This window comes from Varroa jacobsoni, unplaced genomic scaffold, assembly GCF_002532875.2.
Source record: "Varroa jacobsoni isolate VJ856 unplaced genomic scaffold, vjacob_1.0 scaffold_22, whole genome shotgun sequence".
Lineage (NCBI taxonomy): Eukaryota > Metazoa > Arthropoda > Arachnida > Mesostigmata > Varroidae > Varroa > Varroa jacobsoni.
In genome coordinates this window covers 27,734-54,828 of record NW_019212924.1, presented here as the reverse complement: position 1 = coordinate 54,828, position 27,095 = coordinate 27,734, and the positions used below count along the sequence as shown (strand labels likewise).

The 27,095-nt window shown below is 41.5% G+C and overlaps 4 protein-coding genes across 6 annotated transcripts; 2 read left to right on the top strand and 2 right to left on the bottom strand.

The window, feature by feature from the left end:
* The first annotated feature begins 750 nt into the window (after positions 1 to 750).
* Positions 751 to 12,911, top strand: LOC111258549 (uncharacterized). Of its 2 annotated transcripts, XM_022829921.2 has the most exons (12): positions 751 to 959; positions 1,266 to 1,413; positions 2,373 to 2,430; positions 2,654 to 2,748; positions 2,989 to 3,159; positions 3,550 to 4,584; positions 5,733 to 6,224; positions 8,616 to 8,699; positions 8,860 to 9,174; positions 9,456 to 9,620; positions 9,738 to 10,160; positions 10,585 to 12,911. In XM_022829921.2, the coding sequence occupies exons 3-12, from the start codon at positions 2,391 to 2,393 to the stop codon at positions 10,939 to 10,941; spliced, it is 3,177 nt and encodes a 1,058-aa protein (XP_022685656.1). In that variant the 5' UTR covers positions 751 to 959; positions 1,266 to 1,413; positions 2,373 to 2,390; the 3' UTR covers positions 10,942 to 12,911. The 2 variants fall into 2 exon arrangements, with proteins under 2 accessions (XP_022685656.1, XP_022685671.1); XM_022829936.2 differs by having other exon boundaries at positions 751 to 1,413; positions 5,736 to 6,224.
* A 2,269-nt stretch (positions 12,912 to 15,180) lies between these two features.
* On the bottom strand, positions 15,181 to 19,891 carry LOC111258597 (2-acylglycerol O-acyltransferase 2). Of its 2 annotated transcripts, XM_022829991.2 has the most exons (4): positions 19,467 to 19,891; positions 17,983 to 18,154; positions 17,293 to 17,522; positions 15,181 to 16,486 (listed from the first exon to the last, which is right to left on the bottom strand). In XM_022829991.2, exons 2-4 carry the CDS (start codon positions 18,003 to 18,005, stop codon positions 15,672 to 15,674), a joined length of 1,068 nt encoding a protein of 355 aa, XP_022685726.1. In that variant the 5' UTR covers positions 18,006 to 18,154; positions 19,467 to 19,891; the 3' UTR covers positions 15,181 to 15,671. The 2 variants fall into 2 exon arrangements, with proteins under 2 accessions (XP_022685726.1, XP_022685734.1); XM_022829999.2 differs by lacking the exon at positions 17,983 to 18,154 and having other exon boundaries at positions 19,467 to 19,881.
* Positions 19,892 to 20,488: 597 nt separating this feature from the next.
* Positions 20,489 to 24,339, bottom strand: LOC111258565 (GPI ethanolamine phosphate transferase 2, catalytic subunit-like). The gene has a single exon (XM_022829948.2). It carries the CDS (start codon positions 23,944 to 23,946, stop codon positions 21,301 to 21,303), a length of 2,646 nt encoding a protein of 881 aa, XP_022685683.1. The 5' UTR covers positions 23,947 to 24,339; the 3' UTR covers positions 20,489 to 21,300.
* Positions 24,340 to 24,515: 176 nt separating this feature from the next.
* eca (transmembrane p24 trafficking protein eclair) lies at positions 24,516 to 26,057 on the top strand. The gene is made up of 2 exons (XM_022830014.2): positions 24,516 to 24,909; positions 25,344 to 26,057. Exons 1-2 carry the CDS (start codon positions 24,658 to 24,660, stop codon positions 25,743 to 25,745), a joined length of 654 nt encoding a protein of 217 aa, XP_022685749.1. The 5' UTR covers positions 24,516 to 24,657; the 3' UTR covers positions 25,746 to 26,057.
* Positions 26,058 to 27,095: the final 1,038 nt, after the last annotated feature.

Below are 27,095 nucleotides of genomic sequence, written 5' to 3'. Positions count from 1 at the left end.
AGCCTTGACGGTTGCCGTTGAAACCACTATTCACAAAGACTAAATTTTTTTCTCAGTCCTCAATTCAATGCAAATCAATATCGATCTTTATTTGACTGTATTATAAGCTGATAGAAGAAAATGTCTACTTTCTATCTTAGAAGCCTTATATGTAGATGGCTATCTCACGGCACAATAGCAGCGCTCAGTACGCAAAAAGAGTAATAAAAAAGGGGACAAGAATGCTAGTCGGAACGCTAGTCTCTTGCAAATCCACATAAACATCCGCTTGCTAATGCATGCAGTGTCTGGTCTAACAGAAAAATAACCTATAATGGTTAACCTCATTGTCAAGCATTAAGCTGCTGCTTTATTCAGATAATATTACGCAGTTAAAACAACTGATGATCCGCAATAAACGCACCTCAGTAACACTCTAATGTGCACTTATTGAACTGAGAACGGACAATCCAACAATTAAATTTGGCGGCTTCAAGTTCCGCAGCAACTGTAAGAGCTTTTGTTAATGAATAAGCTCCGCGTTTTCGAGTCGTTTGCGTGTGGCCTACGCTAATAATAGCTCTTAGTCCGCGTTTCAACATCTTTACACAAGAGTCTTCGGCAACAGAAGTCCCCCCCGGTTAAGAAAAATTGAAGATGAACCAAAGGACCTTTTAGTATCTAGTAACCTAAGCTAGAGGGAGCTGCAGTCGAGACGCCAGCAGTAGACAGGACTGGTGATGGAGAAGGAATACGGTGGCGATGGCGAAATGACAGAGGGAAAGGCAGGACGGTGCAAAACAGATAGATCCTTGTCAACAAACACTCAATAATATCTCATCATTTTTAATCATACTCACAGGTTTTAATAAACACTTTTTATTGTACCGAATTCGTCATAATCAAAGGATATTTGGAACGTTTGTGTACAATTAAAAAAAGTCCAACGGAAAAACTAATAGTTTTATTACGTGGAAGAGGTATCATCGGTTATGACAGAACTTGCTTTATCAAACAAGATCTGTAATTGAAATAAAACAGTACGATTAGCCAAATGCCAGTCTCAAAACAATACGTAGGCTATCAATCGGAAATGGAAATCAGAAGTAGAAAAAGGATACAATTCTCACTGTTAAAATATGAAGTGAAGATTACATTCGAGTTTAAATCGTAGGTTTAAAGTGAGAAGCTTTGCTCGGTTTGTGTCAACCGAGAGCCGGATTGCACTTATGGATGTGTGTCTGAATGTTTTATGTGAATGATCTAATTACTAAATAAATGGTCAGGGATTGACGAGAAATTTTCCTCTGGAATGGCGATACTTGAAAAATTGGATTGATGAACTGCTCCTCCGACAATCTTCGACAACTGTATAGAGTAGCGCGTTTTGTGTAACTGAATAGGCAAGATATCGTTCAGGATCTGTTATACAAGGTAATTTTTACCGTACAAATCTAGTGGTAAATAAATACTGATTAGCGTATCTAAATACTACGAACAAAGCTAGATTCACGTTACATCAACTATGGATGTAATAGTTCTCTCTGTTAGCTTGCTTGAATCAGACAATGCCAGTGTATTTATGTACACACTTGTATAGACAGTCATCGCAATGATAATCTTTCGTTACTCCGAATATAAAATCTACCAGAAGGTGTTAAGCTACTAATTAGAAATAAGTTAAAGAAATTTGAGTTACTCTCCGCTTTATTACGCATATTGCCTTTATCAGTTTTCTATGCCTGAAAAGTATCTATAATATTCTTCAGAGTCGTTTTGAATGGAAGAAATGTGCGAAAGCAGTACAGTTCAAATTTGTGCGTTTATGGAAAACGAGCTTTAACTATACTCAATATACGGGTGGTGCACATCAACTCGCCGTTATTCGGTTTATTTTAACATTTTTTTTTTTATACAGAATTCGATCTTGATGTTTTAGTCTGCCCTTCCGCAAGGCAGAGAAGAATAACTCGCAGCAAAATTACTAAAAAGGTGCTCTTCCTTTGGGCAACGGAAATTTTTCATAGTATCTATATGTAGTTGCAAGCTTATCTATTTGTGAAATTTCAGCGATGATTGATCAATTACGAATATTCTAGTCAATGCAAAAGATACCTGTCTAACGATTTCTGTGGCATAAAACTTTGTAAACGAGCATGCACGCATGGATAACGTACAAAGCGGCCAGCGTATCACATTATGATATTTTACCATAATGCTGGAATGATTCACTAGCAGGGCATAATAGTAGTCTAAACAGTTCTTCATGCTCCGGAATCATTTTTTGACGCTAAACACGGGCCAATTAAATGTTTGGCGTAACATTAACAAAACTATAAACCGGTTATTCCATATACATATACATATATCTTACAGTACGATTGCTATTTCAGGAAGTTGAACTCTCAACAATGAACGTTCCAATTGCAAGTTCAGCGCCGACTGGATACGGTAAGCGACACAACTAGGGAGTACCAGAGTGTACCATGATTTCTCCAATTGTTACAAGCTCATTTTACGCTCTGTTCTAAATACGTGGCCGTCGGTAGATTTGAAGAAAACAGATAAACCAGTACCTTATTATCTTACCAAATTTTTCTGAATAGCTGGTATGTTAATTCGATAAAGTACCGACTATGCCTTGAATGTGTCAATGTATACCTCCACATTACAGTATTATCTCAGCCAGCAATGGGTGTCACGCACAACCATCAAGCAATGGCACCGCCTGGATCCCCAGCCTCATCAGCATCGACACCTCAACAACAGGTGCATCTTCGCTCTCTCATGTGACTGTAACTATAATTAGTTTGATAGCAAGATATCAGAAAAGGGCTTGCCTTTATCCGCATCAGCGTAATGCTGCTCTGACATGCTTGCAGGCACATGCTGCTTGTACTATGGATGTACATGTAATAGAGATGTTTCACTGTTGACAAACATTCATTCAAGTATATAATCATTGGCACGATTTAACCTAATATGGTCGTTCTTTTCGTTTAATGGTAGATGGCCGTCTCCACGCCTCCTCACGAGGCTAGCCCCCATATGAACTCTTCGCCTGCGCCGCCAACAGCTGCAACGATTCAATTTCCGCAGTGTGTAACGTCGGTTGGTACCGTTATGCCCCAGTCACCAACAGTTCTCCAAACGATGGCTCAAGGGGGCACCACACTGCAGGTAAGAAGCAGCTAGCGGCTAGTATAAATTTACAAACTTCGAAAGAACTGAAACACGCTTATGTGTATAGGTGGTCGCTACGATCGAAACTGCTTGTGATTGGGTTTTCCCACATTCAATTACTGAGAAAGTTAGATAATGAATTTTATTAAAAACTTTTTTAAATGCATACACCAGTATGAATACAGGTTTTAATAAATTTCTCTAGTGAGTTCCTACATCTGATATGATGTTTTACAGCCGTTTGGAAAGCTAGCAGTTTAAAGGAGTTTTAGCTATCACTCTGGTCGGCGCTATTTTTTTTTACTACCTTTTTCCATTTACTTGTGAAGAAACATTAACAGGGGATCTTTTTCCTTTTTGTCTATCACCGATTTGCAACAATTTCAGTTTCCTTCGCAGGTGTCGGTGTTACAGCAGGGCACCCTCAACCACGCCGGCTACATTCAACCTATTTACCAAGCGACAGCTGCCGGTCAACAGCAAGTGCTGTTATCACCGGCCGGTGGCCTAACGATACAGCAACAACTGAGTCAAGGTCAAATTACTGTAATGACGGGACCGGGAACTCAGCCTCAGGCTCAGGGAACGCCGCAGAAAATGGCTCAAGACAGTCAAGGTAAACCAGTAATAGCTGGCATGGCAGCAGGTCAGCCGAACAAGGGTGTTCAGGTGATGACAAGTCAAGGTGGTGCGGTAACGAATGTGGCAGGCAAAATGACCATGGCCGGTGGAATTGTGGCGGGAATGACCGCGGCTCATAAGGGCAGTGCCCAACAAACAGCTGGACAGATTGTCACCAACGTAGCGCCCCAGACTCAATTCGTGACTCAATCTGGCGCCAACGGACAAGCCCTCGTCTTCAGTCCTTTGGGTATGACCATCACCAATGCACAGGGGGGTATGGTTGGTAGTGCAGGTGGTGTACTTCAGGCGACTCAGACAGCTCAAGGTCCAATCACCAAAACTGGTCCGAGCCCACAGCCGCAAACCGCCCACAAGTTCATACCGGCTGGTCAACAACAGCAAAAGACTGCTACAGCTCCGCAGCAGCCGCAGTTGCAGTTAGCCGGACTTCCTCCAGGGGCTCAATATCGACAAATCAATTCTACAACTGGCCAGCAACTGGTGGCCAGTCAGGTTGGCGTAGGCCAGGTCGGTACAGTTGGCCAGCCCGTAATCGGCCAAGCGCAAACGATTCTCGGTCCCTTGCAGACGCTCAACGCATTCGGGCCAGGCATTTCGTGGACGGGACCACTTTCCGGGCAGCCTATTCTGCAGCCATCCATCCTCATACGAAATCAACACGATGGTAGTGTCTATATACAACAGCAACAACCGCAGCAGCAGCATCAGCTGCAACAGACGGCGAGCACGACACCTGTTCAGGTTCAAGCCCAACAGTTACAGACTACCGCAGCACCGGTAAGTTCTGAAAAGGGCTCGATTCTTAACAGTCAAATATAGAATTTATTAGCAAAATGACCTGGCCCCTCGTCCGATTTACTGTTCGTTCAACTAATCTGAATCACTGGCGGACGCCTCCCTTAACATGAAATATAGCCCAGGCACATGCGAACAGTTATGGCGCTGCAGTTACTCTGCTCTTACTATTTAACTGTCCACCGGGCTCATTCGAAGAACTCTAATACTTACTTTGCTGTTGTTTCAATGGCCTATTATAATAATAATTATTTTATTCGTGTTGGCCTAATAGAAGGTGGGGTTCGAATGCAAACCTTTGGGGCCATGATTATCGGCCAGATGTCGGTTACAGTTATTAATTATTTCCACTTACCTATTTTAGTCAACCGCTTAACTTGTCCCAGTGAACCTGTTTTTTTGGCGCAGTTGATTGATTATATGCGATCTAACCTGTAGCTCGATGACAGTAAGCCCACTCTTACATTTGTAGGTTTAAAAAACCTTAAACTTAAAATCATAGTCTATTATGCCTGCCAATATTAATCGAAACAGATTTTACTCCACCAGATCTAAAATTAACCCCTGGCCTTGCTAAATAGTAGTCTAGTGTTGGGATTTTACCTAGATCAAATTATAGTTCGGAAGCAGACCTACTATTAGGTTGTCATCATCCCATTACCCCGTGTACTCACGCTGAAACGTCTCTGTCATGCCTACATCTCATTACAATTTTCTCGATGTGATATCGCGGTCGATGGTTTTCCGATTTATACACGGAAGTATTTTACTAATCATTAACTGTTTCAGCAAGAATAATACCGGCAAGAATAATAATAATAATAATAATAGTTTAGCCTTCAGTGGAAAAAATGTGGAAAATTCGTCTTTTTGGAAACTGAAAGGTTCAACCGAAACCTTTCGGAAATTTCAAGAAGTGCCGAACAAGTCTTTTATAAAACTTGACCAGATTATAAATAGGCTACTAAGACCTCTATTATTGAGATTTACGAGCTCATAAAGAGACCGGCAGACAGTATGTAGGTAAATTTACACATGATCGAATAACATATAATAATACAACCTTAACGGTTTTAAATATCATATCAAATGATTGTTAGTACTAATGCTATTGTGCTTTTATTATCCAGCAGCTCAGTGGGCCTGCTGGCGTAGCTACGGTCCACCAAATGCCAACGGGTGTCCTGCCAACTGTAGTTCACGCCGGTCCTGTGCCAACGCTAATGCAAGCACAGGTGCAACAGCAGCAACAACAACAACAGCAGCAGCAACAGCAGCAGCAGCAACAACAACAAAATCAATCACAACAACAGCAGCCTTCACAGCAACAGCAACCACAACAGCAGGCGCAGCAACAGCCGCAGCAGGACGCGCAGTCTCAACTTCGGACCGCTCTTCAACAGAGTCTTCAACGAACTCAGCAGGCGCAGCAGCAGCAACAGCAGCCGCAAACGCAGCAACAACAACAGCAGCAACAACAATTACAACAGCTTAGTCAAACAGGCCCGCCTACTCAGTCAACAGCACAACAAACACCGACGACAATCTCAGCTAGTTTACAGCAACAGCCAACAGCTCTTATGCAACCCGAAACGCTTTTTCATACAGGGCAACACATATCGGTTTGTTTTCACCTTTTGTTTTTTTTTTCACATCAACAACGCTCGTTGACCTTCCAGTTAGAATATGCACTTATTTCAAGAGCCGTAGTCTTACCAATTTCAATTACAAAGGGGCATAGATGTAATAAAGAGCTGCAAATATTTCATGCAGTGGCATGTTGTTATTACTTGCACAGCAAGAACTATTAGATCAACATGCACTAACACATTTGTAAAAAGTAACTTTTAAGTTTTTTTATTCACATAAAAGTAGAACGAGGGGGCTCTATGCACTCGCTATAGGTGATACAACTCAACCAGTTGTCTTGTTTAACTGTCTGATTTTCTTACTGTGGAATGGGTAGGGATATTTGAGCAATGTTCAAAACGGAAAAAGGCGCAATCTGCTACGACGAAGCGCAAAAAAGTCTAAAGTCTACAAAAAGTTTTATTAGCTGCAAGGCCCGTAACGGACTGGAGATTGCCGCCTGGACAATTAGCGAAGCATTATGGTCTGGAGTGAAGGAATTTGAAACTTGTGTTTTTAACATGAAACGTCCACAAATTAGCAGAGCGGGTTCTTGCAAGTATACAGGTGCTGGTCGAGGTGCAGTCTCATAGAAGCGCTTTGGAACATCCAAGTGACAGGCCAGGGACAACCGAAGTAGTGGAACATTAAAGTCAGTGGAGAAGGTTCAAGATACAGTATATCAGATTTTAAAATCTGACAAAAAAGGTGGTCAAGTGCGTTCCTCCTGCAGTACGTCCTTTTTCGGACAACTTACTCTTTTTCCAGGTGTTAGTTTCAGTTGTGACATTTTCTTTTAGAAATTATAGGAATTTTTCCCATAGAAAGGATGGAAGGGTATGTGCGTAATACGGGTGGTTGAATTTCATGACTTCTTGATGGGCTTAATAGACGAGTGCATGATCAATACTAGCTGATGGTCAAGTTGTGGTCGGGAACTGAGAGGACGTTGCTGCGCCACTGATTAGAGCTCTTCTTATACGGTAACTGCACTGACCTGCACAAATATACTAATGTCATCCCTATTTAACAGGGTCGGACCCCACCCGTTGCAAATGTCCAATTTAAAGTGCTGATTACACCTAGATACGCGTCCTATAAAAAATTGTTCGCAAATAGCATATACCTTTCTTGGCCAAATTATTGGAAAGTAGTGTTAGAGATCCACCATGAATGGACCTACATATGTAGCACTGAGTTCTAGTTCTCAAGGACTTCATCTTATTAACTCTTTTTGACAAAGCGCAATATGCTCGTGTGTGATTGAATAAGTTTTTTTGTAGCGTCTGGCCTAAAGGGCATACTGTAGGAGCCGGTTGAAAGCAAATTTTGAGGCAAATTCAGTCGCGTCGTTGGCAATATTAATACTGTTGTCGAAAAGAAGGAATCCCTCTTAAGCTCACCCATCTTACTGTCAACACAGGGAAGCTGGTTTCGTCTGGTGTGGATTCCCGGCTAAGTGGACGTCTGCTTAAATGGAGAAACAAATCTATATAGCGATCTGACGTTCGTTTTAGAGTAATCTGCGCATCAAATTTTTCGCACTGTCTTGATTTAATGGGGATATTCTGCACCTGTTACCTAAACAATTACTGGAAAATCTTAAAGCAAAATACGCACATTATCGGCTTCGTTTACAGTTAAAAGGCTAGTATGTTTCGTCACTATTAAAATCCTCTTATGACTGAGCGCCAAAAGAAATTCCCTAGTGTTTACGAGATTCTTCGGTGGTTTGCGCCTTATCGGCGTTAGCATAGGGCTATCTCTCATTTTTTTGGTAGAAGAGCGCGTGTTTATTAAATACGCGGGAACACAACTTCCAATTGGTAAAATGACCGGAGTTCGTGGCTCTCCGAAAGATATACTTTGCAAGGAGACACTTCTCCTCAAAGGTTTCAAGAAAGCCTTGACCTCGTCTGAGCAGGTTCAAGTGGTAGTGCGCGCAACTTGTCAGTTTTTGGGGAGTCTTTATTTAGTTGAGAGAGTGAGACTGGATTGATAGCGTTAACAGTGGTTTTTTCATTGCTTGGGTGTTCGATGGTGGTTTTCCAACGCAAAAAGTGCTGACGTAAGCGCTTACTAAATTGCGATAGCGCTAAGCTAGTCTTACGTTTAATTGAATAGGGTACTTACAATGTGATGATATGTGTCATATACCAATGTGGACCTTTAACTCTACATAAAATTAAGTGGACGACGTAAAATCAGTGAAAGGTCAGCGATTCTTGTTCGCAGGTACAAATGTGAGAAAATACCTACATTGATAATTACCCTGGACACACTGTGTAATTTATTTATTTGGAAATAGGTGATTGGCAACTTGATTTTATCTAAGCATATTTGCTAAAAATATAATATTTATTACATTTTTTGGTATATCTCAGGTTCAGACCAATGGCCAACTTTTGACGGCGATTCCGACTTCGATGCAGGCAGCCGGAGCTCCGCGACTAGTTCGGCCTATCGCGGTAGGTGGTAAACGATATAATAATTATTTTTTCGAGTACACAGCTCGAGAAGAAACCATTAACCCTTCAGTCTGTAACGAGAATAGTTCAACTCGATTACTTCCATGCTACATATATTATAATTTTTTGTGTTGCAATTTGTCCCTCTCGCTGCAATTAGTCTCAACAAGCAAATGTCGGGCCGAAAGTACAGGCTGGCCCTCGTGGCCTTCGGGGCATCGCCATCCGGCCGCAACCTTCTGTAGAGACGCCTACGATAACTGCAGCTGATGGAGCGCCAGTTAGTCAGCAAGTACCCACGACCACCCCAAGTGCTGCAGTGGCACCTATACCACAAACAGCGAAGCTAGAGGATGCTGCAGACGCGAAGCTCACCGTCGCTGTAGCTCCAACCGTTGTTCATACATCTGAACAGAAGGGCACCGATATGAGAATGCCTGCCCCCAAACCGCCTGTAACTGCCAGTAGTCCTATGGTACAATATTACGGAACTTTTTCGAATCAATCGAAAACTGGCTGACTTTCCTTTTTCACTTACTTTGTCAAATGTTTTCTTTCAAATTAACAATCTTTTTCTTCATCCTGACACTTGGCTGCTTGGTGATCTGCTTTCGGCCATATGGAGTAGTTCTAGTAATTAAGTATGTATTTAAAATTTCAATATTAGACTAAAAGTAGTGCTCGTTTTGATTTAATCTACTGCCGCAGAGAAAAAAGAATAGCAAAAATACTAACGTTGTCTGCTTGATATTTCAGCAAACCCATAATACAACCCCTGTTGCCTCATCAGCTGCAGTAACTCCTATGGGATTGGAACAGGCCAAAGAACGATCTCAACCCCCACACGCGTCATTACCACCTGTTGCCACGGTGCCCCCGCTTGAACTCGTTTCACAACCAATTGCTGCTGCTGTTCCCATGGTAATATTATGTCGTGGTTACATATCAATCATATTTCTTCATTCAATAAAAAGGAATTACGTGATATCGCATGATAAGAGATGACTGATATGATATCGCCTCTATCCACGTCGCCAGACATCACTGCCAGACCGATCAGATGGACCGCAAGGAAATTCGATGTCGCCACCTATCGGTGCGCCATTCCCAGAGGACGTTGGACCAGTACCGGACACTCTTGAGCAAGCGTCCGAGATTCTCACGCATATCATCGAGGGCTACGTGATCCGTGAAAGTTCAGAGCCTTTCCCCGTGAGCCGAAGCGCTCTTCTCAGTGAGATGATTCGTCGTGAGCAAGCCTCCGCCGCCCTCAGCAAAGAACGTAAACGTAAGCTTGAAAACAACAGCAACGTAAACAGGGCACCAACTGCGTTAGCACCGGCAATAACACCTGCCGCATCGAAAAGTGTGACAACCGATGACGGCATTTCAGCTCCGGCGGGCAAGACAACAGTAGAAAAGTGCAACACAGTTGAGTCTACAGAAGCTATACAGTCTCAGGTAGGTTATTTGATAAAACTAAAGTATATCATGCGATTACATCGTTAATTGTATATATGCCACGAGGCATGATGTTTAGGTATCCGCCAGAAGGCTCTCTGACAGATACCCGTTAAAACATCACGTTTTCTTGAAGGTAAACAGTGGTTGAGATACTATACAAGAACGTCTAATACGCTATATCACAGGAAGCTCTTCAACCTATCGAGCTAAGAAACAATTAACCACACTTCCAGTAATTGACATGTGTTTATAGACAACTTTAGTTGCTTTTAGGTACATAGTTATTGCAACAATCCGGTACTTATTTGATGAAGAACCTTACTTATTTGATGGTAAATTATCGCGCACAAAAAATTCCTTCTAATATGAATTGTAGTGCTAACCTGCACCAAGATCTGAACCTGCTTTTCTGCTATTTCAGGCAACCGCTACATCAGCTGTTGGAGGCACTGCTGCACAACCTCAGACGACTCAGACGGTACCAGAAAATACAGCTGCCAATGAGACTCCTACAGTCGAACCTAAACCCTCCATTGCCGACAAACCTGCGGAACCTAATTTGCCATGTAACTGGAGCGTTCAAGAGGTATACGATTTCATCAAAAGCGTACCAGGCTGCGCTGCTTACGCAGACGAATTTCGCTCGCAAGACATCGATGGAGAAGCTTTGCTTTTCCTTAAATCCGAACATATGTCATTAATGAACGTTACAATCGGTGCAGCAGCCAGGATTTGTGCTCGGCTCAATCAGCTATGCGGTGACCGTCGAAAAACCTAAAAGTGTTGACCCAAAATTAGGCTGCTCGACACCTACCCGCTACTAGACTCATGCCGCTTATAACTTACGTTAAGGTAACGAATCAGTCTAGTGCGGCCCATCCCAATTCAATCATGAATGTAGCACTGCTATCGGTGTTAACAGGTCGATGCGGAGGTTTTTCAGAATTTTCGAGGTTACACAATGATGACATGAAATACCAAATAACCAATTTGTCCGCTACATGCTTTTCTCTGTACATATATCTCGACACGAAAAGGCCACACGATACATGATAAAATAATAGTTAGTAATGGCAAAGGCATATTGGGAAAGGATACAGGTTGCATCCTTATGTGTGGCTATCGGTTTTAAATCAAATCAAATTTCGATTGGATTGTGCAAGAAACAACAAATAATGCGATAAAAATTAAAAAGGTCAAATGCGTGCTTGGACTCGATTAAAAGCAATCGTGGCAATAGATATAAAAAGAAGGGCATGCCCGTGTTCCTTGACATTGAACGGCAACTGATTTGCTATTTGTGAGAATGTTCACAATTGTGGAGTGGAAGGACGGCAAAAAGAAATTTACTTTCTGCTTTGTATTATCGTGGCGCCGTATTTTAACGGTTAGCGATCCTGTCTGACTCACACATATATGGATGTATAAACTTAAACCAACTCATACGAAGCTGGTGTATATTTTAGCCAGTTCAATTCAGCTCAGTACAGGTTCAACTAGATACCACAACCGGCGATCAATTCGTATTGAAGACGTCTACGGCAGTTGGTGACTAAAAGGTAATCTTTCTCCGAAAATCCAATGATGATTTGAGTTTTTTAATGTGTTGAGTTCTCATGGCAGTGTAAAACAACCTCGATTTCGTGCACGAACCTTCCTTACGTCATCTTCGTTTCTTATGTATTTATTATAGACTTATAATGGTTCGTACTGTCTGATCTTCACAGTCTTGTCCAGTTGCAGGCGAGTGCCAGATGTGGCTTTGAGTAAGTGCGTCCGTTAATCGTCTATATATATATATATATATATATATATATATATATATATATACATACATTCGACACACCCAATTTTGAAACCCAAAGTAAAATGTTGTGATCCAAACAAAACAAAGATAAAAGCAAGGAGCGGACTGACTCTCTCGCGGTATATGGACAGTATGTGGCCATCAGCGAATGAAAAATTGCAAACGGGCAGTAATACACAAAAACGGGCAATACTTATGCACCGATCGTATTTTATTGTGAACATTGTAGTTTCCAAAATATTTAAACAGAAACTCTTTAAATAGCCTCTGTACATTTTATAAAAGAGATTAATTAACCTCATAAACACCATTTTACATTAGTTTGTACCGTGTGCTCCTGCCATTGCTAACGGTGAATTCGGAAACATTAATCACTTATAAATATAGTTTTCGCCAATCAGAATGCGCGACTGTAAGACGGCATTATCTCAAGGAGAATCTCATATATCTGACCTGGAGCATTTCGCGGAAAGATCAAGCAATAATTGACTGCCAAGGCCATAGGCGCCCATAAATAAGAACCTGCCATATTCACATTATATCCATTCACTCATTCGTTTCACCGCATGTACTACACATTTTACATAACGTGACGTCATATGTTGCACATTAATAATGGCTCTATGCGCGGTTTAATCCCGCGTATATACATATATATATACATACAGTATGAAGCAAAAGAGGATGTCAGGACGGCCGGAAGTCACCCATTCGCATTATGTAAAGAAGAGAATTAGCAAAAAGCAGATGTCTAATAGATTGCAGGCAGACATTAGTTTTGAGGATGACTTGTATCTTAGATCACCTGATTTATACGGATGATTTCTAACGTAAACAAGCAATCGCACGGAAGACGACACAAAAAGTCATTTCGTTGCGTTTATATTACTCGCCACTTTCAATGAATGAAAACCTAAGACAAAACGGCTTATTATGACAAAGTGCAAATGTGTCCTTACTTATTTGTTACCTGGTGGATTCACTTAGTCAGTTCTTTACAGAGATGCGTTCACAATACAAACATGTTACTATGAGGATTATGAGGTTAAAGTAACATAAACAAGAAGTAACAGATGCGATTTCAGTGCAGTAAATATGACGACGCCCTAGCTTACCAAAGCAGATTGCAGCGACCTGAAGTTAGAAACCAGTACGCAGCATGTGAATGGGCTGTGAAATTCTACAATTTCGGTAATCGTCATGTTTTAACTAATAAGCCTCAGTAAGCTAAATAATCATTTTCAATGTATTTTTTACCCGAAAATTTATTAAAAAAAAAGTAATGCAGTATGAGTCTCACGCTAGGGGGTCGGAGGCACATATCGCATTAGTGAACCGTTTGCCGTCTCCTGGCGTACCACATCATCATCAGTATATTCACATGCAGATGATTACATCATATTAGTTAATAACTTACGTGTATTTTATTTCACAAAATTTGTGTTACTTTATTACAGCACACGTATTATATTTGGTAAGAAATGAAGTTAGCTTAGAATCTCTCCCTTACGAGCTTCTAGAGCTCGTTTTGGATTTCATCAAACACACCTCATACCCGCTCACCTTTTCGTCTTTCGAATCTCTTGCAGCTATCTCAAACATAAATCCTGCTTCATACATATTTCATAAAGAAGGTCTTTACATGCCCCTGTCTTAATTTAGCTTAACGTTCTTTCAGTAAGGCCTTTGGAGCATCGCGGACGATGGACACGCGCAGCCTTTTTTTATGCTTACAAAAGGCTAACACCTAAGACAGCAGAACCTAGTTTCCATTCGCGACCATTTTCCTAACAAGGTTTGATTTTTTCTCCATCTACTTCTTTTCCACACAGATTGCTTCTTTTCCCTAATTGCCCGTGGTATAATACTCGTATTCTTGTGGAGCTAGTAATCTTCACCTTAAAAAATCTAACGGCCATGACTTTTTGCTGGATACCGACATGTGAGCGTATCCATTGAAAGTGAACTTTAAAGCAGATGAGCTCGAGCTCTTCAGAAATGCTCATTATAACTTAACGGGTCAGCCTTTTCGAACTCGGATCTTTGATTGGGCACAGGATAGTCTCATGAAATGCAAGAGACTCTGCTGCCTCTGAGATTTTGCGGTTTTATATGAAAGTAGCAGTTTTCTTCTTTAAGTATTTTGATAGATTTGTTACTACATCTTGGTTGCAAGAGGCATCCATAAATATGATCCTCCTCAAATCAGTGAGCAGTGAAATCTTCAAAATATTCGTGTCGGAATCGATGCGTACTCCAGAGCCGTCAGAGAGACAATGTGTTTCTCTAGATACTTGATGCCATTGCAGAACTCCGCGATGGCTGCCAGGCTTTATTCGATCCGCGAAAACAAGCGTCGTAGCTAAATTGCGCTTAGCGCTAAGCCTTTTCACTAGTCTCAGTATCAGACACCAAAAGACTAGTTAGCCTCGCGGTTCTGCAGGCGACAGTCTATTCTCGGCGAGTACAGTCTACATATGAGTCACCTGTAACACAGGTAATCCAATCGGGTTCTATCACACATTGTATTTCTTAGGTCGATTGCATAAATGTCTTTCTTTTTTTCTGTTTGATAAAATGCTTACTGAAACAAAACGTAAACCCACTTCGCAGAAAATAACGCACTGGCTACCTTAATTACACGTACTTGATGCAGTTGCCTACGTTGCTTTATCTATGAATATTCTCGATTTTCGTTGTACGTTTTCATGAAATTTCCATTTCACTGGTCCATTTTGTTTCTCGTTAGAGATGAATCCAGAGAAAACAGGACTTCGACTTGACCCGCCATATCAATACACTCTTAATAGTGTGGCTACACGCTGCTGTTGGCTGACATGGAAAGTTTTTTGGTTAAAGTCATCATATTTTTTGCGTTTTTTTTTTGGGCATTTTCTATCTCGTTCTGAAGCTGCTATCGGGTTCACTGAACCTGCCGCAAAACAAACCCAGAGGGCTTCTAAGAACTACAACGAGAAAATATTTTTTTGACATATTAGCAGGTATCGTAGCTAGTGCAATCCAGACAAGGTTGCTGATATGCTTCTAGAAACTGGCACCAAAACCAACAGATAATCATTCAAGGCGATGCACCCTGGGTCTCTATAATAAGCTACCAGGTATTGCCTACAGGGTTCCTATATTAGATCCAAGTTTCGTATTGTTATATACAGACAGCTATTGTTTCTAAGCAAAAACGACACAACCAGGGCCAAACCTTCTTACCGTCATATCATCTTTATTAAAAATGTATATCTAATAAATATCGTTTCACTTCACGTATGTTTATATACAATGAGACTTGTATTTTATGATACGACAATCTAATCTGCTGTCGCTTTCTTTTTTACAAACATGCACCAACCTCTGTATTTGATCGTTGCCGATTATGGCTTTATACAATGCGTTTCAGAAGGTTAAAAAGAAAAAATTATATACCATAAACATACATATAAAAAGTGCGCAGCTAACTATATCTGAGACTAGCAAAGCTTTCCGTGGGCACTAGTTCAACAACAGGCCATCGTTTTGGACTATTGTAATTTGAGGAATTTCAAATAGTAAATTATTTAGACTGTATGCCTAAACGTCCCATTGTAAATCGAACTTTACTACACATTCATTTGAGCAGGTTGTTTACACCGCTAAATCTGCATGACCCATATCAATAACCATCATAATACACGGTTGTAAAGATTAGGCTAATATACTTCTAACTCGAGTTTTTCGGCTCCCACTTCTTTTTTGTGCGTTTCAAAAAGCTCCTTGAGTGCTGTTACGTACTTAGCATGTAATTCACGCACCTCAGATTCGCTAGGGTCAGGTTTTCGAACAACCGGGATCGGAGAACCAATCACTGTCGTTATGGGCTTTCGATAAGGTAGAAAACCGTACGAATATTGGAAGACACCACGTCCGTGAAATACCGGAGGGGAAAACCCAACTAGCTTCGTGAAACCTGTCTGAATTTTGCGTAGAATGGAGCCAATCGAGTTTGGCGCTTGATAGAAGATGTCGTTCTCTCCGAAGGAAAACACAGGGACGAGATATGCCCCGTTTATGATGGCCATTCGAACGAAGCCCAGACGGGAATTTAATTTGAGGCGTACAGTAGATTCAAAAGTGCTAGGCACAGCGTCAAGCGCTTCTTGAGCACCACCGATCACAATTATGGCCGCATTCCCTTTGCCTTTATAATTTAGTATATTAACGATGGACTCTTTAGCTACCGAATTGATTCCACAGAAGAGCATAAGTTCTCGATGAAACGGGCAGTAAAATTGCCCCTCAAGTGTAAGTAAATGAGGTACAATACCTGGAAAAAGCTCAGAAAAATTAGTAGCTTCAGTAGCGAAATTGCAGAAAGCACCAGCTGATGCTATACCGTGAGGATGGTAACCGAAAATGTAATTCTTAGTTGGATCAAGATTTGCGGTCTTTATGAGACGGATGGGGAAATAGTCCCGGAACCAACGCCAAATGCGCCACGAACGCACCCAATAGCTTCGTCGGCCACCTGCAAACAAAAACATCCAATCTGATCACTTGTGACGTTCTTTTTTTCCCATAATTGGACAGTAGATAAAAATAATCTTAAAAGTAATCTAAAGTGCCAGTAGCAGCATATCCCGATGTGTAATAATGCGCTTATGCTGTCAAAGGAACTCAGCGAGTAATGGCGGTAAAATGCCAATTACTATATTTTAAAACGAGTAATTTACATTCATTTCTATTTATCTATAATCCTGAAATCGGCCTCAATAGTTTCGGTTTCTTTTTACGGGTACGCTTCGCTCGAGGAAAAAGTCATATTTAGGAAAATTAATCTTCCCGTTCAAATCAATTATTCCGAGAATTTAAATTAGGCGCGCTAACTAGCCGGGCTACTAAGTTCGGTACGTTCTTTCATCATTAGGACGCCACGAGAGTAAATGTTCAGAAGTTATCTAGTGAAAAAACAACACTCATTGAGTATTACCAGTTGGCATTATTCATCTTCATTACCATACAATGCTGAAGTAACTTGTGGTAGCACACCACAACTCAGAGTGATCAGACGAGCGGCACGTTGCCATCCTATGCTGCTAAGAAAAACTGAATCTGCTGCTGTTTGAACCTAACATTACGGTCATAAGCTGTAATGCAACAGTGAGCTTAAGAACTTCGCGTTTCCGAGCCATTTGAGATACTAATGATATATTCAATATTTCTCCGTTCTTTGCTGATGGTGATTAGTTCACGAATAAAGTTACTGTTAATTGATCATCAGCGGTTCATGGTTAAGAGCAAAACGCATACACATTATGTAGTCGAAAATCATACCTCGTATGCAGGTGTTTATGTCCCAGATGTACCAAGCTAGATAGGCAGCCATTAAGGACCAGAGCGGACCACTCGCGTAACATATCACGTAAACAGAGAGAATTATCGACGATAGCCCACAGAGGAAAAATAAGAAGGAATAATAAAGAGCTGCCAGTGTCTGAAGTCGTCTCTCAAGCGGAATCCGGGCAGGAGCCACTTCGATGCCCAATTTCGAGAACAACGCGGCCCTATTTATCAATATGAGAGAAAGCGTGCGAAATAGTAATGTTAATATATAGCAAATTGAACGAATTTGTAAATTACGGTTGGCATCATCCTCACAGGTATCTTTAACGCTGTTATTATTGGTTGGGAGGTTCAGATTCGAACGACAGCTGTTCAGCTTTATTTTGTTTCAGGAAGTTCCCTTTATTCTCTTATTCAAATAAAAAAAACATCATAACAGAAATGTATTATGTTGTAAATAATAAAAAATAAGGTGTTCAGATCGTTTTCCGATTTAAACACATAATACGTTTCAAACAGCAAAAATTTTTTGAGAATTTTTGTTAATGGCTTTAATTTGACCACTGAACAAGCTGGTATTCCAGAATTTAATTTCAATCGTAATCTCGAATACGATAACCTTGCTTTTTGTTCATTCTGCTGGATTGTAGCCAATTTTGACATGTCTTATCAGGCAGTTACCTGTAACTAGGAGTTGCCGACATCTACCGTCGTGAAATAAATGGATTCAATATGGGACTTTGAAGATGCCCTTTCCTTGAAACATGTCATCCGTCCTCCAATTGTTTCTCGTTGACAATGCCCCATCTTGTACGATATCTCGCTTTCTCTCTCAGTCACTCGAGTCGAGACGCTGAATTGCGATAAGGTGGAAAAAACAAACTTGTCTCGTTTACTTATAATTAGAGAAGTGACTGACAAGTGTTTGGAAATTATATAGGAAGCACGCGACTGGAGATGGAGAGAGAACGTGATATTCCTAGATGCTTTACGCTCGGTGAAAGACAGAGTCCTTTTTTTGCGATGGAACCCTGTCACTCGTCTAAAGGTACGTTATTTTTATTTTGAAACGCAAACAGGAAGCCCCTTGATGATGACGGTCTACCTTTTCCCGTCGCAACGACAATAACGGGTGTTATCAAACTGCAAAGTTACTAGCTGTGCGTAGATTATTTGATAGGTACGCATACACGCTCATGTAGTAGAGCGATGCAGCAGGCACTATTCTCTTCGTGTCGACTTATACATGAACTCGAAGATATTGACGGCTAAAAGTCAAACAAAATCGACAGAGTGTACGTGAACAGGTGAAATGGCTGTCGATAGTTAAAACACGGACTTAAAAGGTCAGCCACGTTATGAAATGATACGTGTCAAATACACGTGTTAGATCCGATGAAGATAATTCCAAAGCATACATCCTAAGTTTAATACTGTACAGCGTATACGAAACAACTTCGTTCAAAAACGTCGCTGGTTTTAAGCGACGTCAGCTGAAAATGGGTATTTTATCGAATAGGTTTGTTATTGCTGACACCCAACTCGTTTCAGTTCCTGGCTCCTCCAGCACTGATTAGGTAATGAATAGAACATGATATCCTACTGTTCATCAAAATCACACGTAAAAAAGATATTGCGCACTAGCACTCAGCACCACAGCGCGCTAACAAGTGTCGATAGGTCATAACAAATAATAAATTTGTTATTCGCTACACAGCAGTTTGTATAGCTAGTCAATGCGTAAAGATCGGGTTAAAAACTGTTCGGTAAAATTTGGACTCAGCTTAGCGAATAGCAGTTACCACAGGAACAATTTTTTTTTCATTGAAAGGCTATTTCATTGGAAAGAAAAAAGGCATCTGAAGGATTTAAAAAATGAAAATAGAACCATTCAATCGATTACCACAATGTCAAACCCTCGAAAACTAAATGAGATATTTGTGAAAGTGGCAGATACGATAAACGCCATTTTTTCAAAGGACCGACCGAAACAGTATAATTAGCACGCTATGGGTTCTTTTGACCTCTTTATAAAAAGGACACATTATCACTCTATTTCAGTAAACGTAGTGTTCCATCAATATATTCAAGTCACGTTTTCAAAAACTTCAACGATTTTCAAAATTCGAAACCGTTACAAGCAAACGACCAGAAACCGTACTCACATGTACATTTTTATGGCGTATATAGGCAATGAGAAGTGTAGCACTCGGTAAGATTTACTAGTTCCTTGTGGCTTATATCGCTGGACGATAATATTTTGTCGTTCTATCTTAGTTGCGATGGATGGCCTGGATACTTTTCGTGTTCGCTGGCAAACACTGCTCGACTACGGTCCAGAGAACGTACAAATATTAGAGAGATGGCGGCGGTGGCGGCGGCTGTTTTCGCGTGTTGCTTTCCCCCGAAGGAGGGTGTCTTTCACCGCTTTGTCTAGTTTCCACAAACAAACGTTACGTCAAAATCGGCCGCATGGACACGTACTCTCGTAAATGAGACTCAACCTAATACCTATTTTGATAATTGGTGCTCGTATGCGCGATAAGAGGTGTTTTATGCTTAGCAGGTCACGAAATAACGACGCCGTTATTGTTTCTCCTTCGAGTAACCTGCACATGGTGTTGTCTCATATACATATAACTTGTAACGTGCACCCGGATGCAGGCTTGTGTGATTATCACACCACTGCTTGGCAAGTATTAACTATAGATTGACTTGCTCTGTGATCGATGCAGTTGTTGTAGTAGTTGATGATATTCAAATATAATAATAAAAAATGCTACCTATTAATCTTATCTGTTGAAGTTGACCGACGATCTGTCTATTGAGGGAAGCAAAAGTTTCAGTCATACTGCAGAAGTTTTCACAGTTATGATACCGCGAAGCTCCGATCGAGAGTTGTACGCACAGTACCTTATCTATAAATAGAAAATCATTGGCAACAATCCGTGAGGGATCTCTTGTTGATGCACACGAATACACTAATGACTAAGATAATAACAGATTGCACAATTAAGTGCTTTTCTAGTGTAATCTTATTATTTATAATGATTCCTAAATTTAATGAGTGCGGTACCAGGGAGTTCCGCATAAACAACTGAAAAGTTGTTTATTTCGACACAAGCCTTTCAAACTTTCTTCAATTTCATACAAGTATCACACTGATGAATTAAAATCCAAGAATGCATTAAGTATGTAGACTATCTGTTTACTTTATTTCTTTATTATTGCTATTTACTTACCTACCCATTTAAATATCTATTCTCCTTGCTGTACAAAACTCGGATTAACTTTCGAATGCCATTTCGGCTGCATATGTCGCCTACATTACATACAAACACCGTAAAGATTAATACATTTTTCATTTGTTACATAATACAAATTAAAATACATATATTAATATAGTACTGAAGTCAGTACTCCAACTTGAGGGGCAAATCAAGGTTCGCTGAAAAGAGTATCTGTCTGTATATAACCTGTTTATATCCGAAACGAGACGTGCAAATGAACCGTGACTGTTTGGTTGGCACGCCCAAAAAAGCGCGCTTCAAATATATCTAACCTTGAAGGATCTCTTATATTTCGTTCCGGTCGCTTTTCCAACCAAAAGCTTTGATGCAAAAAGTAACATTGGGCCCGAAGTCATTGATCTATTCTGCATAATCCTAGCTCTCTATTAACGAAGTCGGTGCAAAACATCCACTTTGCTTTTTTTCTTTCTGTTTGCCGAGTCTTAAGCAATTCCACTCCTCCACCAACCAATTTTCGACATATTCCGCTTATTGTACATATGCCATATGCTTTCCCGTTGTGTTTACAAGTAGCCTTACCGATAAAACAGCGTTTCGCGTAACCGGATCGGGCTTACACGGTCCACCCTTGATCAAGTATAGTAGCACTACACAATGGCTTATGGGAGTGCGCCGCAAGTGTATTTGAAGATGGCAGATGGCGCTGTCCATCGTCCAGCTGCTTCAGTGGCATTATGTATGAATGATGTCATACGTTGCATGCGGACACGGCCATAAGAACGAGTACTGTTGTCGCTGCATGAGCGCTTTCGTACAGACCCTTTGGGCTAAATACCGACCAGACAAAGATATGCTTACGATGAAATATCATTACGATTAGATACCACGTAGTAACCAGCAGCTTAATGCACAGCATGAGACTGGTTACGCGAAGCTTATCCTTTGGGCCGAGGTTATAACTGGCTCGACGCCAGAACATGACCAGCCAATGTATAACACCAGAATAAGTATGGCAGTACATTAGTAAACCGACAAGCACCGGCTCATAGAATGAAACGCCGATGTAGCCTGACGCGACGTCAATCGTTGATAGCTTGTTTGAGTTTCCCTGATGAAAAAAGGCCGCATTTGAGAACCACATATAAATGACGGCGCGTACGGTCACAGGGAAATCGCCCACTGCTGAATGAACCGCATTCTCAAGAAAGATCTCCAACCCGAACATGAACACGTTCTCAGGTCGCTGCAAAATGAAGCCCAATAACATCCAGCAATTAGAGAAGGTGTTCAATGGGTGTAAATGACGTTCGCGAGCAAATTCGCCCTGCGTCACAAACTCCCAAATTCCGGCCACGAGGGTGACCGGCAAAGCCAAGTATAGCCATACGGCCATGCCTGAATGCTCGCCTGTGTGAACACTATATAATTTGTACAGTAGAATGAATCCTGACGCAGTGCTGGTGACGGCGCCTTGCAGTGGCGAGTTGCGCATACGGAACATGCCGATAGCATTGTGTGCTGTCACTATAATAAGAGCGGACGCAAGCGCCGGTTGACGAAGTACATAGTCTGCGTACACCGGCAGATGGATCCACTTGTCTCCCGTGCGATTCCATCCGCGCAGGATGCGCGACAGTAGCAGTACTCGAAACACCTTGATGAGTTCTTCTTTGGCGATTTTCATCGTTGGCGCGAGCAGTGCTCCGGCCACACCGATTGTCACGCTGAGAAAGTACCACGTCTGGTGTTCCTCCTCCACAAAGCTGCTTCCAACCAAAGACCCGGCGTGTAAAGCCAACCCGATGAGCTGGATGGCCGAAAGTACGCTCAGACCACCCCCAGCCATGTACGCCTTGAATGCTGCGATGCCAAAACCCTGCAGAGAGCAAAGCAGTACATAGGTGGACGCCGACAGGAACGCCAGGCTCATGAGTTCGGTGGGTAAAGTTGCGCCAGCCAGCAGAGTCGAAATAAATGCTGAAGTCGAGAAGCCCAGTATGAAACTGGAAAGAAGAACCCTTCGATCAAAGCGAAAATGCAGATTCTCTGTAAAAGCGCACACGAGAAGAGCTAGGGCGCAGTATGCTGCCCCGACAACACCTGTGACAAGGGCATGCAGGCTGAAACGTGATCGATTCGCGATGAGCATCTTCTTCATCATCATCATGGAGGTGTGAAGTGCGCGCTGCGAATTCTCTACGGCTTCTGGCTGTAATGGCTGGTCATCTTTGATTAAGCGCATATAGTGACAGATTGTAGCTCGTACTGATTGATACTTGTCCATTTCGGCTTCGAAGTTCTCGCTAAATACTTGTAGCAGCTGGTGAGCGTTGTACTGCATGCGGAATAATCGCTGGTCATCATTCAGACGAGGATGCCGCGTGAGAAGCTCAGGTAACACAGAGCCGTACGAGCTGTGAGGTACTGGGAGACCCATAAGAAGTGAAAGAGTTGGTGCAATGTCGATCTGGTGGACGCTCGGATCCGACAGACTGTTCGCTGATGGCTTCTCATCTAGGAAGCGCTCGTTGCCGGTCAGAAGGAAGAGAATCGGCGTTTCGATTTCCTCGTGCGACGTGCCTCCGTGATTGCCAGTAACACTCATTCCGTGATCTCCAGTGACGACGATCAGGCTACCAGCCGGCAGTTTCGTATGCAAAAGCTCGATAACTTCGTCCATCTCCTTGAGTTTCTCGGCCACGAGAGGGCTTTCCGGCCCTACGATATGGCCCAAATGGTCGAGACCAAGGTAGTGAAGGAATAGAAAGTCCCATTCCTCTCCAGGTTCGAGACTAGTCTTGACATTACGAGTAACATTGGTGTCCACCTCGGTGTAATCGTTCACGTAGAATGATGTTGTGCCCTCATATTTGGCGAAATACTCCGCAGGAAACAGTTTGAGCCAGGTGTCATCACCGAAGAAGTAACTTCGTTTTAACTGCTTGTGTGCTTGATTGATGATATTATCGGTGCTCATACGAGACGCGTCGAGATTGACCACAATGTCTACATAGCCGGGTACGACCCCTGACAAGATGCTTTTAATGCGAGGCAGCGTAACTGTAGGGGCGAAAGCTCGACTGCGGAACTTGAGCGCCTGCTCCGATTTAAGAAGGCCGCTGGCATACGGGAAGCGTTCGGCGTCGACGAAGTCATAGCGCAGCGCGTCGACCACGAGCAGAACAAGCCGTTCGTGTAACGGGGTATAGGTTGTGTCATGGACCGTATTTGACGGTAGACCGCACAGTGAATACGGCAATCCTGCATCCGTGATAGATGCCACCCCGGGCAAGGTGCACTCAAATGGAAAGTAACCCACTAGAAAGTGAAGAACGTTTAAAAGGAACAATCCCGAGGCGCACCATACAAACAGCCACGATCGCCCGTAAGCCATTACGGGGTTAAGTGCGCACGTTTACGTACTGAACAAAACCATTTCCACAACACTTTGTCTATCCAAAGTACCGGTTCCACGCGATCAATTTCTAAGAAGGCGTACAACGCAACCTATCCAGGCCTGTCACACTGACACATCACGCAACTGTACCCGAAATTTTCTGTCCGGCAAACTTCGGTCAGAACTTGTGTAACCAGCAATTACTAATAAACTCTCGTCAGCCTAGAATATGATGAAACAAAACAAGCAATACGAGAAGGCACATACATCATTTGATAGAAAGTTAGGCTGTGTTTCGAAATTTTCGAAAATGCCCGCCATGATGCATTCACTATCGTTCGGATCTGATTTTTTACTTTATTATAATATTTTCTTTCTAGTGCATAACAAACCCACCAGCTGTGAATTTGTTTATTATTTTTTTTTATAACATTAAATCAATTCAGAAAGTGCTTTTCAACAGTAAGTATAATGGTGATTTCTGCATACTCTCGATGCAACCCTGAAGCGCCACCAAATCACTGATTTACGAATAGTATTGATGGCTTCTTGATGGTGAACGGAAGTCAAATATACACTTGCCATCTGTTTGCTGACACGTCAAGTTAGTTACTGGGCAAAAGATTTTTATTTACTAGGTGTTTGACACACACACATTACCGACACTGTGCTAAGAGTGACAAACTTTAAAGTCAGTGACGAACTACGATGAAAGGCACATGGCTGCGAGGCACCACGATGCTGGCCTGTGTGATTGCGGCATGTCATGGTCTATACTTTCACATCGCCGAAGGTGAACGTAAATGTTTCATTGAAGAGGTGCCTGAAGAAACTCTTGTGGTTGGTCATTACAAATGTCAGCTTCACGATCCGAACACGGGTGGTTTCATGCCGTCGTCACCTGGAATTGGTATGCACGTAGAAGTCCGCGATCCCGAAGAAAAGATAATTCTTTCCAAGGTACCGATGTTTTACATTTTACATATATTATTTTACATATATCCATCATACTGCTAGTGACTTATTACACCTGTTAATCCAATCAAACTGATATTAAACCGCGTATTGCGTACATATGAATGAACTCCACTTACCTACTTGAACGCCTTAAGTTGCTCGATACATATATTGCCTGATTTAGCGAGCGGTTTTAATAAACGTAATAATACCGACTATTCTAGGGTTAAAGTACTATTATTGGTGTAAATATATATTAGTTGATTTAAATTACGTACATTTTGTACTTCCCCAATAAGCAAGGCATCTGTTCCCATCCAAAGCATTTGAAGCACAATCTCCTGCTGAGCACCCACAAATGTCGATCATTGAAAAAGTCGTTTATAAGAATGCGTAACTATTATCTCGTCGTTTGTCTTGTTACCGTATTTCTTCAGATCTATTCCTCTGAAGGTCGATTTACGTTCACGTCGCATTCACCAGGTGAGCACGCCATATGCCTATATTCGAATTCGTCGAAGTGGTTCTCTGGCAGTCAACTGCGTGTCCATCTTGACCTGCAGGTGGGAGAGCATGCCATAGATTACGCGTCCGTGGCTCAGAAAGAAAAACTGTCCGATTTAGAGGTTCGAGTGCGGCAGCTGCTTTCACAAACCGAGCAAATCGCAAAAGAACAAAACTATCAAAGGTATCGAGAAGAACGTTTCCGACAAACCTCAGAGTCAACAAACTCACGTGTTTTTTACTGGGCTGTAGGTCAGTTCTTGCTGCTGGTTGGTATGGGGGTGTGGCAAATGAAACATCTCAAGGGCTTCTTTGAGGCCAAAAAGCTTGTTTAAATAAATCTTTTGGGGAACGTGGAAACTGATCAGGGACATCATGGATGTCACGATACCATTGGCGATTAAATGTGACAGTCGTTGCAGTTAATGGGAGGCAATTACGCAACGTCCCAAGGTTTGCAATGGATCCTGGGCAAGATTGAGTGAAAGTTACGATGTGAGTGTAAACCTTGTATCATGTGTAATGTATTATTCATATTTTACTAATAATATTATGCCTATTTGTATGATTATTTTAAGAATTATTTTAGTGAAGAAAGGAAATAAAGAACAAGGTTGGGCCAATTATGGCCATGTATGTCTATTAAATTGGGTTGTTTTTGTTCACTTCTGCTAATGCATATAATAATAAATCTGATAAGAAATATCTCAGAGATAACTGTAACGCAGCCATGCCCAATGATTTGGCACGAAGTATTTACTTTCCGAATGCTGGGACAGGTAAATTTGGTTTTCTTCAAATTAATTAAACATACAGTCCAAAAAAACATCTGAGAAAAATATCACCATTGCAACATAGTCTAACGTTTTGATGTATTAAGCGTAAAATTCAGCTCGTAGAGAAGTCTCAATGCTGTTGGCAGTCTTGATTAGATAGTAAAATTGATTTATAAAGATTTCATTTTAAAGGCAATAATATTGATATTCTGTATGGAACTTTAAAATTTTTACCTAAGGCTTTATTCATTTCAAATAGCACATCGCGTTCCTACATGAGTTTTCAGTTGTTTGACAGCATAAATTTAACCCCGAAGTCGTGATGGGAGCCATATGCGACCAAAACAATGCTACGCCTTCCCGTTTGTACTACCGTGAAGCTTTGCATCACACGACTGGTTTCCAGCGCAAAACCAGGTGCGTCTACGCCCGGTTTCGAACAGGTGTTGTGTTTTCAAAATATCAGGCATAAGCGTTTCAGACTAGATAGCCAAAAATTATGTGTAAAAGTTAGTGGTTATGATTAGTTACATGGTACACAGCAAAATAAAAAACGATTCATCGGCTACAATTGAAATCATTTGGAAATAATCAAAATTCTGCAATCAATAATTCTAAGCTATAATAATTGATAGAGATCTTTCAATAGCCCAAGAAATTATCTAATTACTTTTTTTAAAAGGAACTATCACTTAATTTAGTAGATGCCGTTTAAACCTGAGGCTAGGTTGTTGTTGCCCTTCTAGTTATAATACTACTATATATTAGAAAAGATCAATTGGTAAATCGTTTTATGAATCTAATTAAAAATGGGGTTAATATTGTCTGTCTTAGCTCAGCTTATTTGTACTTTTCAAGGTCGATGAAATTTCCATGTGTGGATTAGTTGTTATTAACACCAATTCCTAG

Excerpts from the sequence above, each read along its gene's own strand:
- eca (XM_022830014.2), top strand. The coding sequence starts at position 24,658 with ATGAAAGGCACATGGCTGCGAGGCACCACGATGCTGGCCTGTGTGATT. Across the intron at positions 24,910-25,343 it reads AAAAGATAATTCTTTCCAAG|ATCTATTCCTCTGAAGGTCG; the intron begins GTACCGATGTTT and ends GTATTTCTTCAG.
- LOC111258597 (XM_022829991.2), bottom strand. The coding sequence starts at position 18,005 with ATGTCGGCAACTCCTAGTTACAG. Across the intron at positions 17,523-17,982 it reads TCGGCAACTCCTAGTTACAG|GGCCGCGTTGTTCTCGAAAT; the intron begins GTAACTGCCTGA and ends ATTGATAAATAG. Across the intron at positions 16,487-17,292 it reads CATAAACACCTGCATACGAG|GTGGCCGACGAAGCTATTGG; the intron begins GTATGATTTTCG and ends TTTTGTTTGCAG.
- LOC111258549 (XM_022829921.2), top strand. The coding sequence starts at position 2,391 with ATGAACGTTCCAATTGCAAGTTCAGCGCCGACTGGATACG. Across the intron at positions 2,749-2,988 it reads CATCGACACCTCAACAACAG|ATGGCCGTCTCCACGCCTCC; the intron begins GTGCATCTTCGC and ends GTTTAATGGTAG. Across the intron at positions 9,175-9,455 it reads TAACTGCCAGTAGTCCTATG|CAAACCCATAATACAACCCC; the intron begins GTACAATATTAC and ends TTGATATTTCAG.
- LOC111258565 (XM_022829948.2), bottom strand. The coding sequence starts at position 23,946 with ATGGCTTACGGGCGATCGTGGCTGTTTGTATGGTGCGCCTCGGGATTG.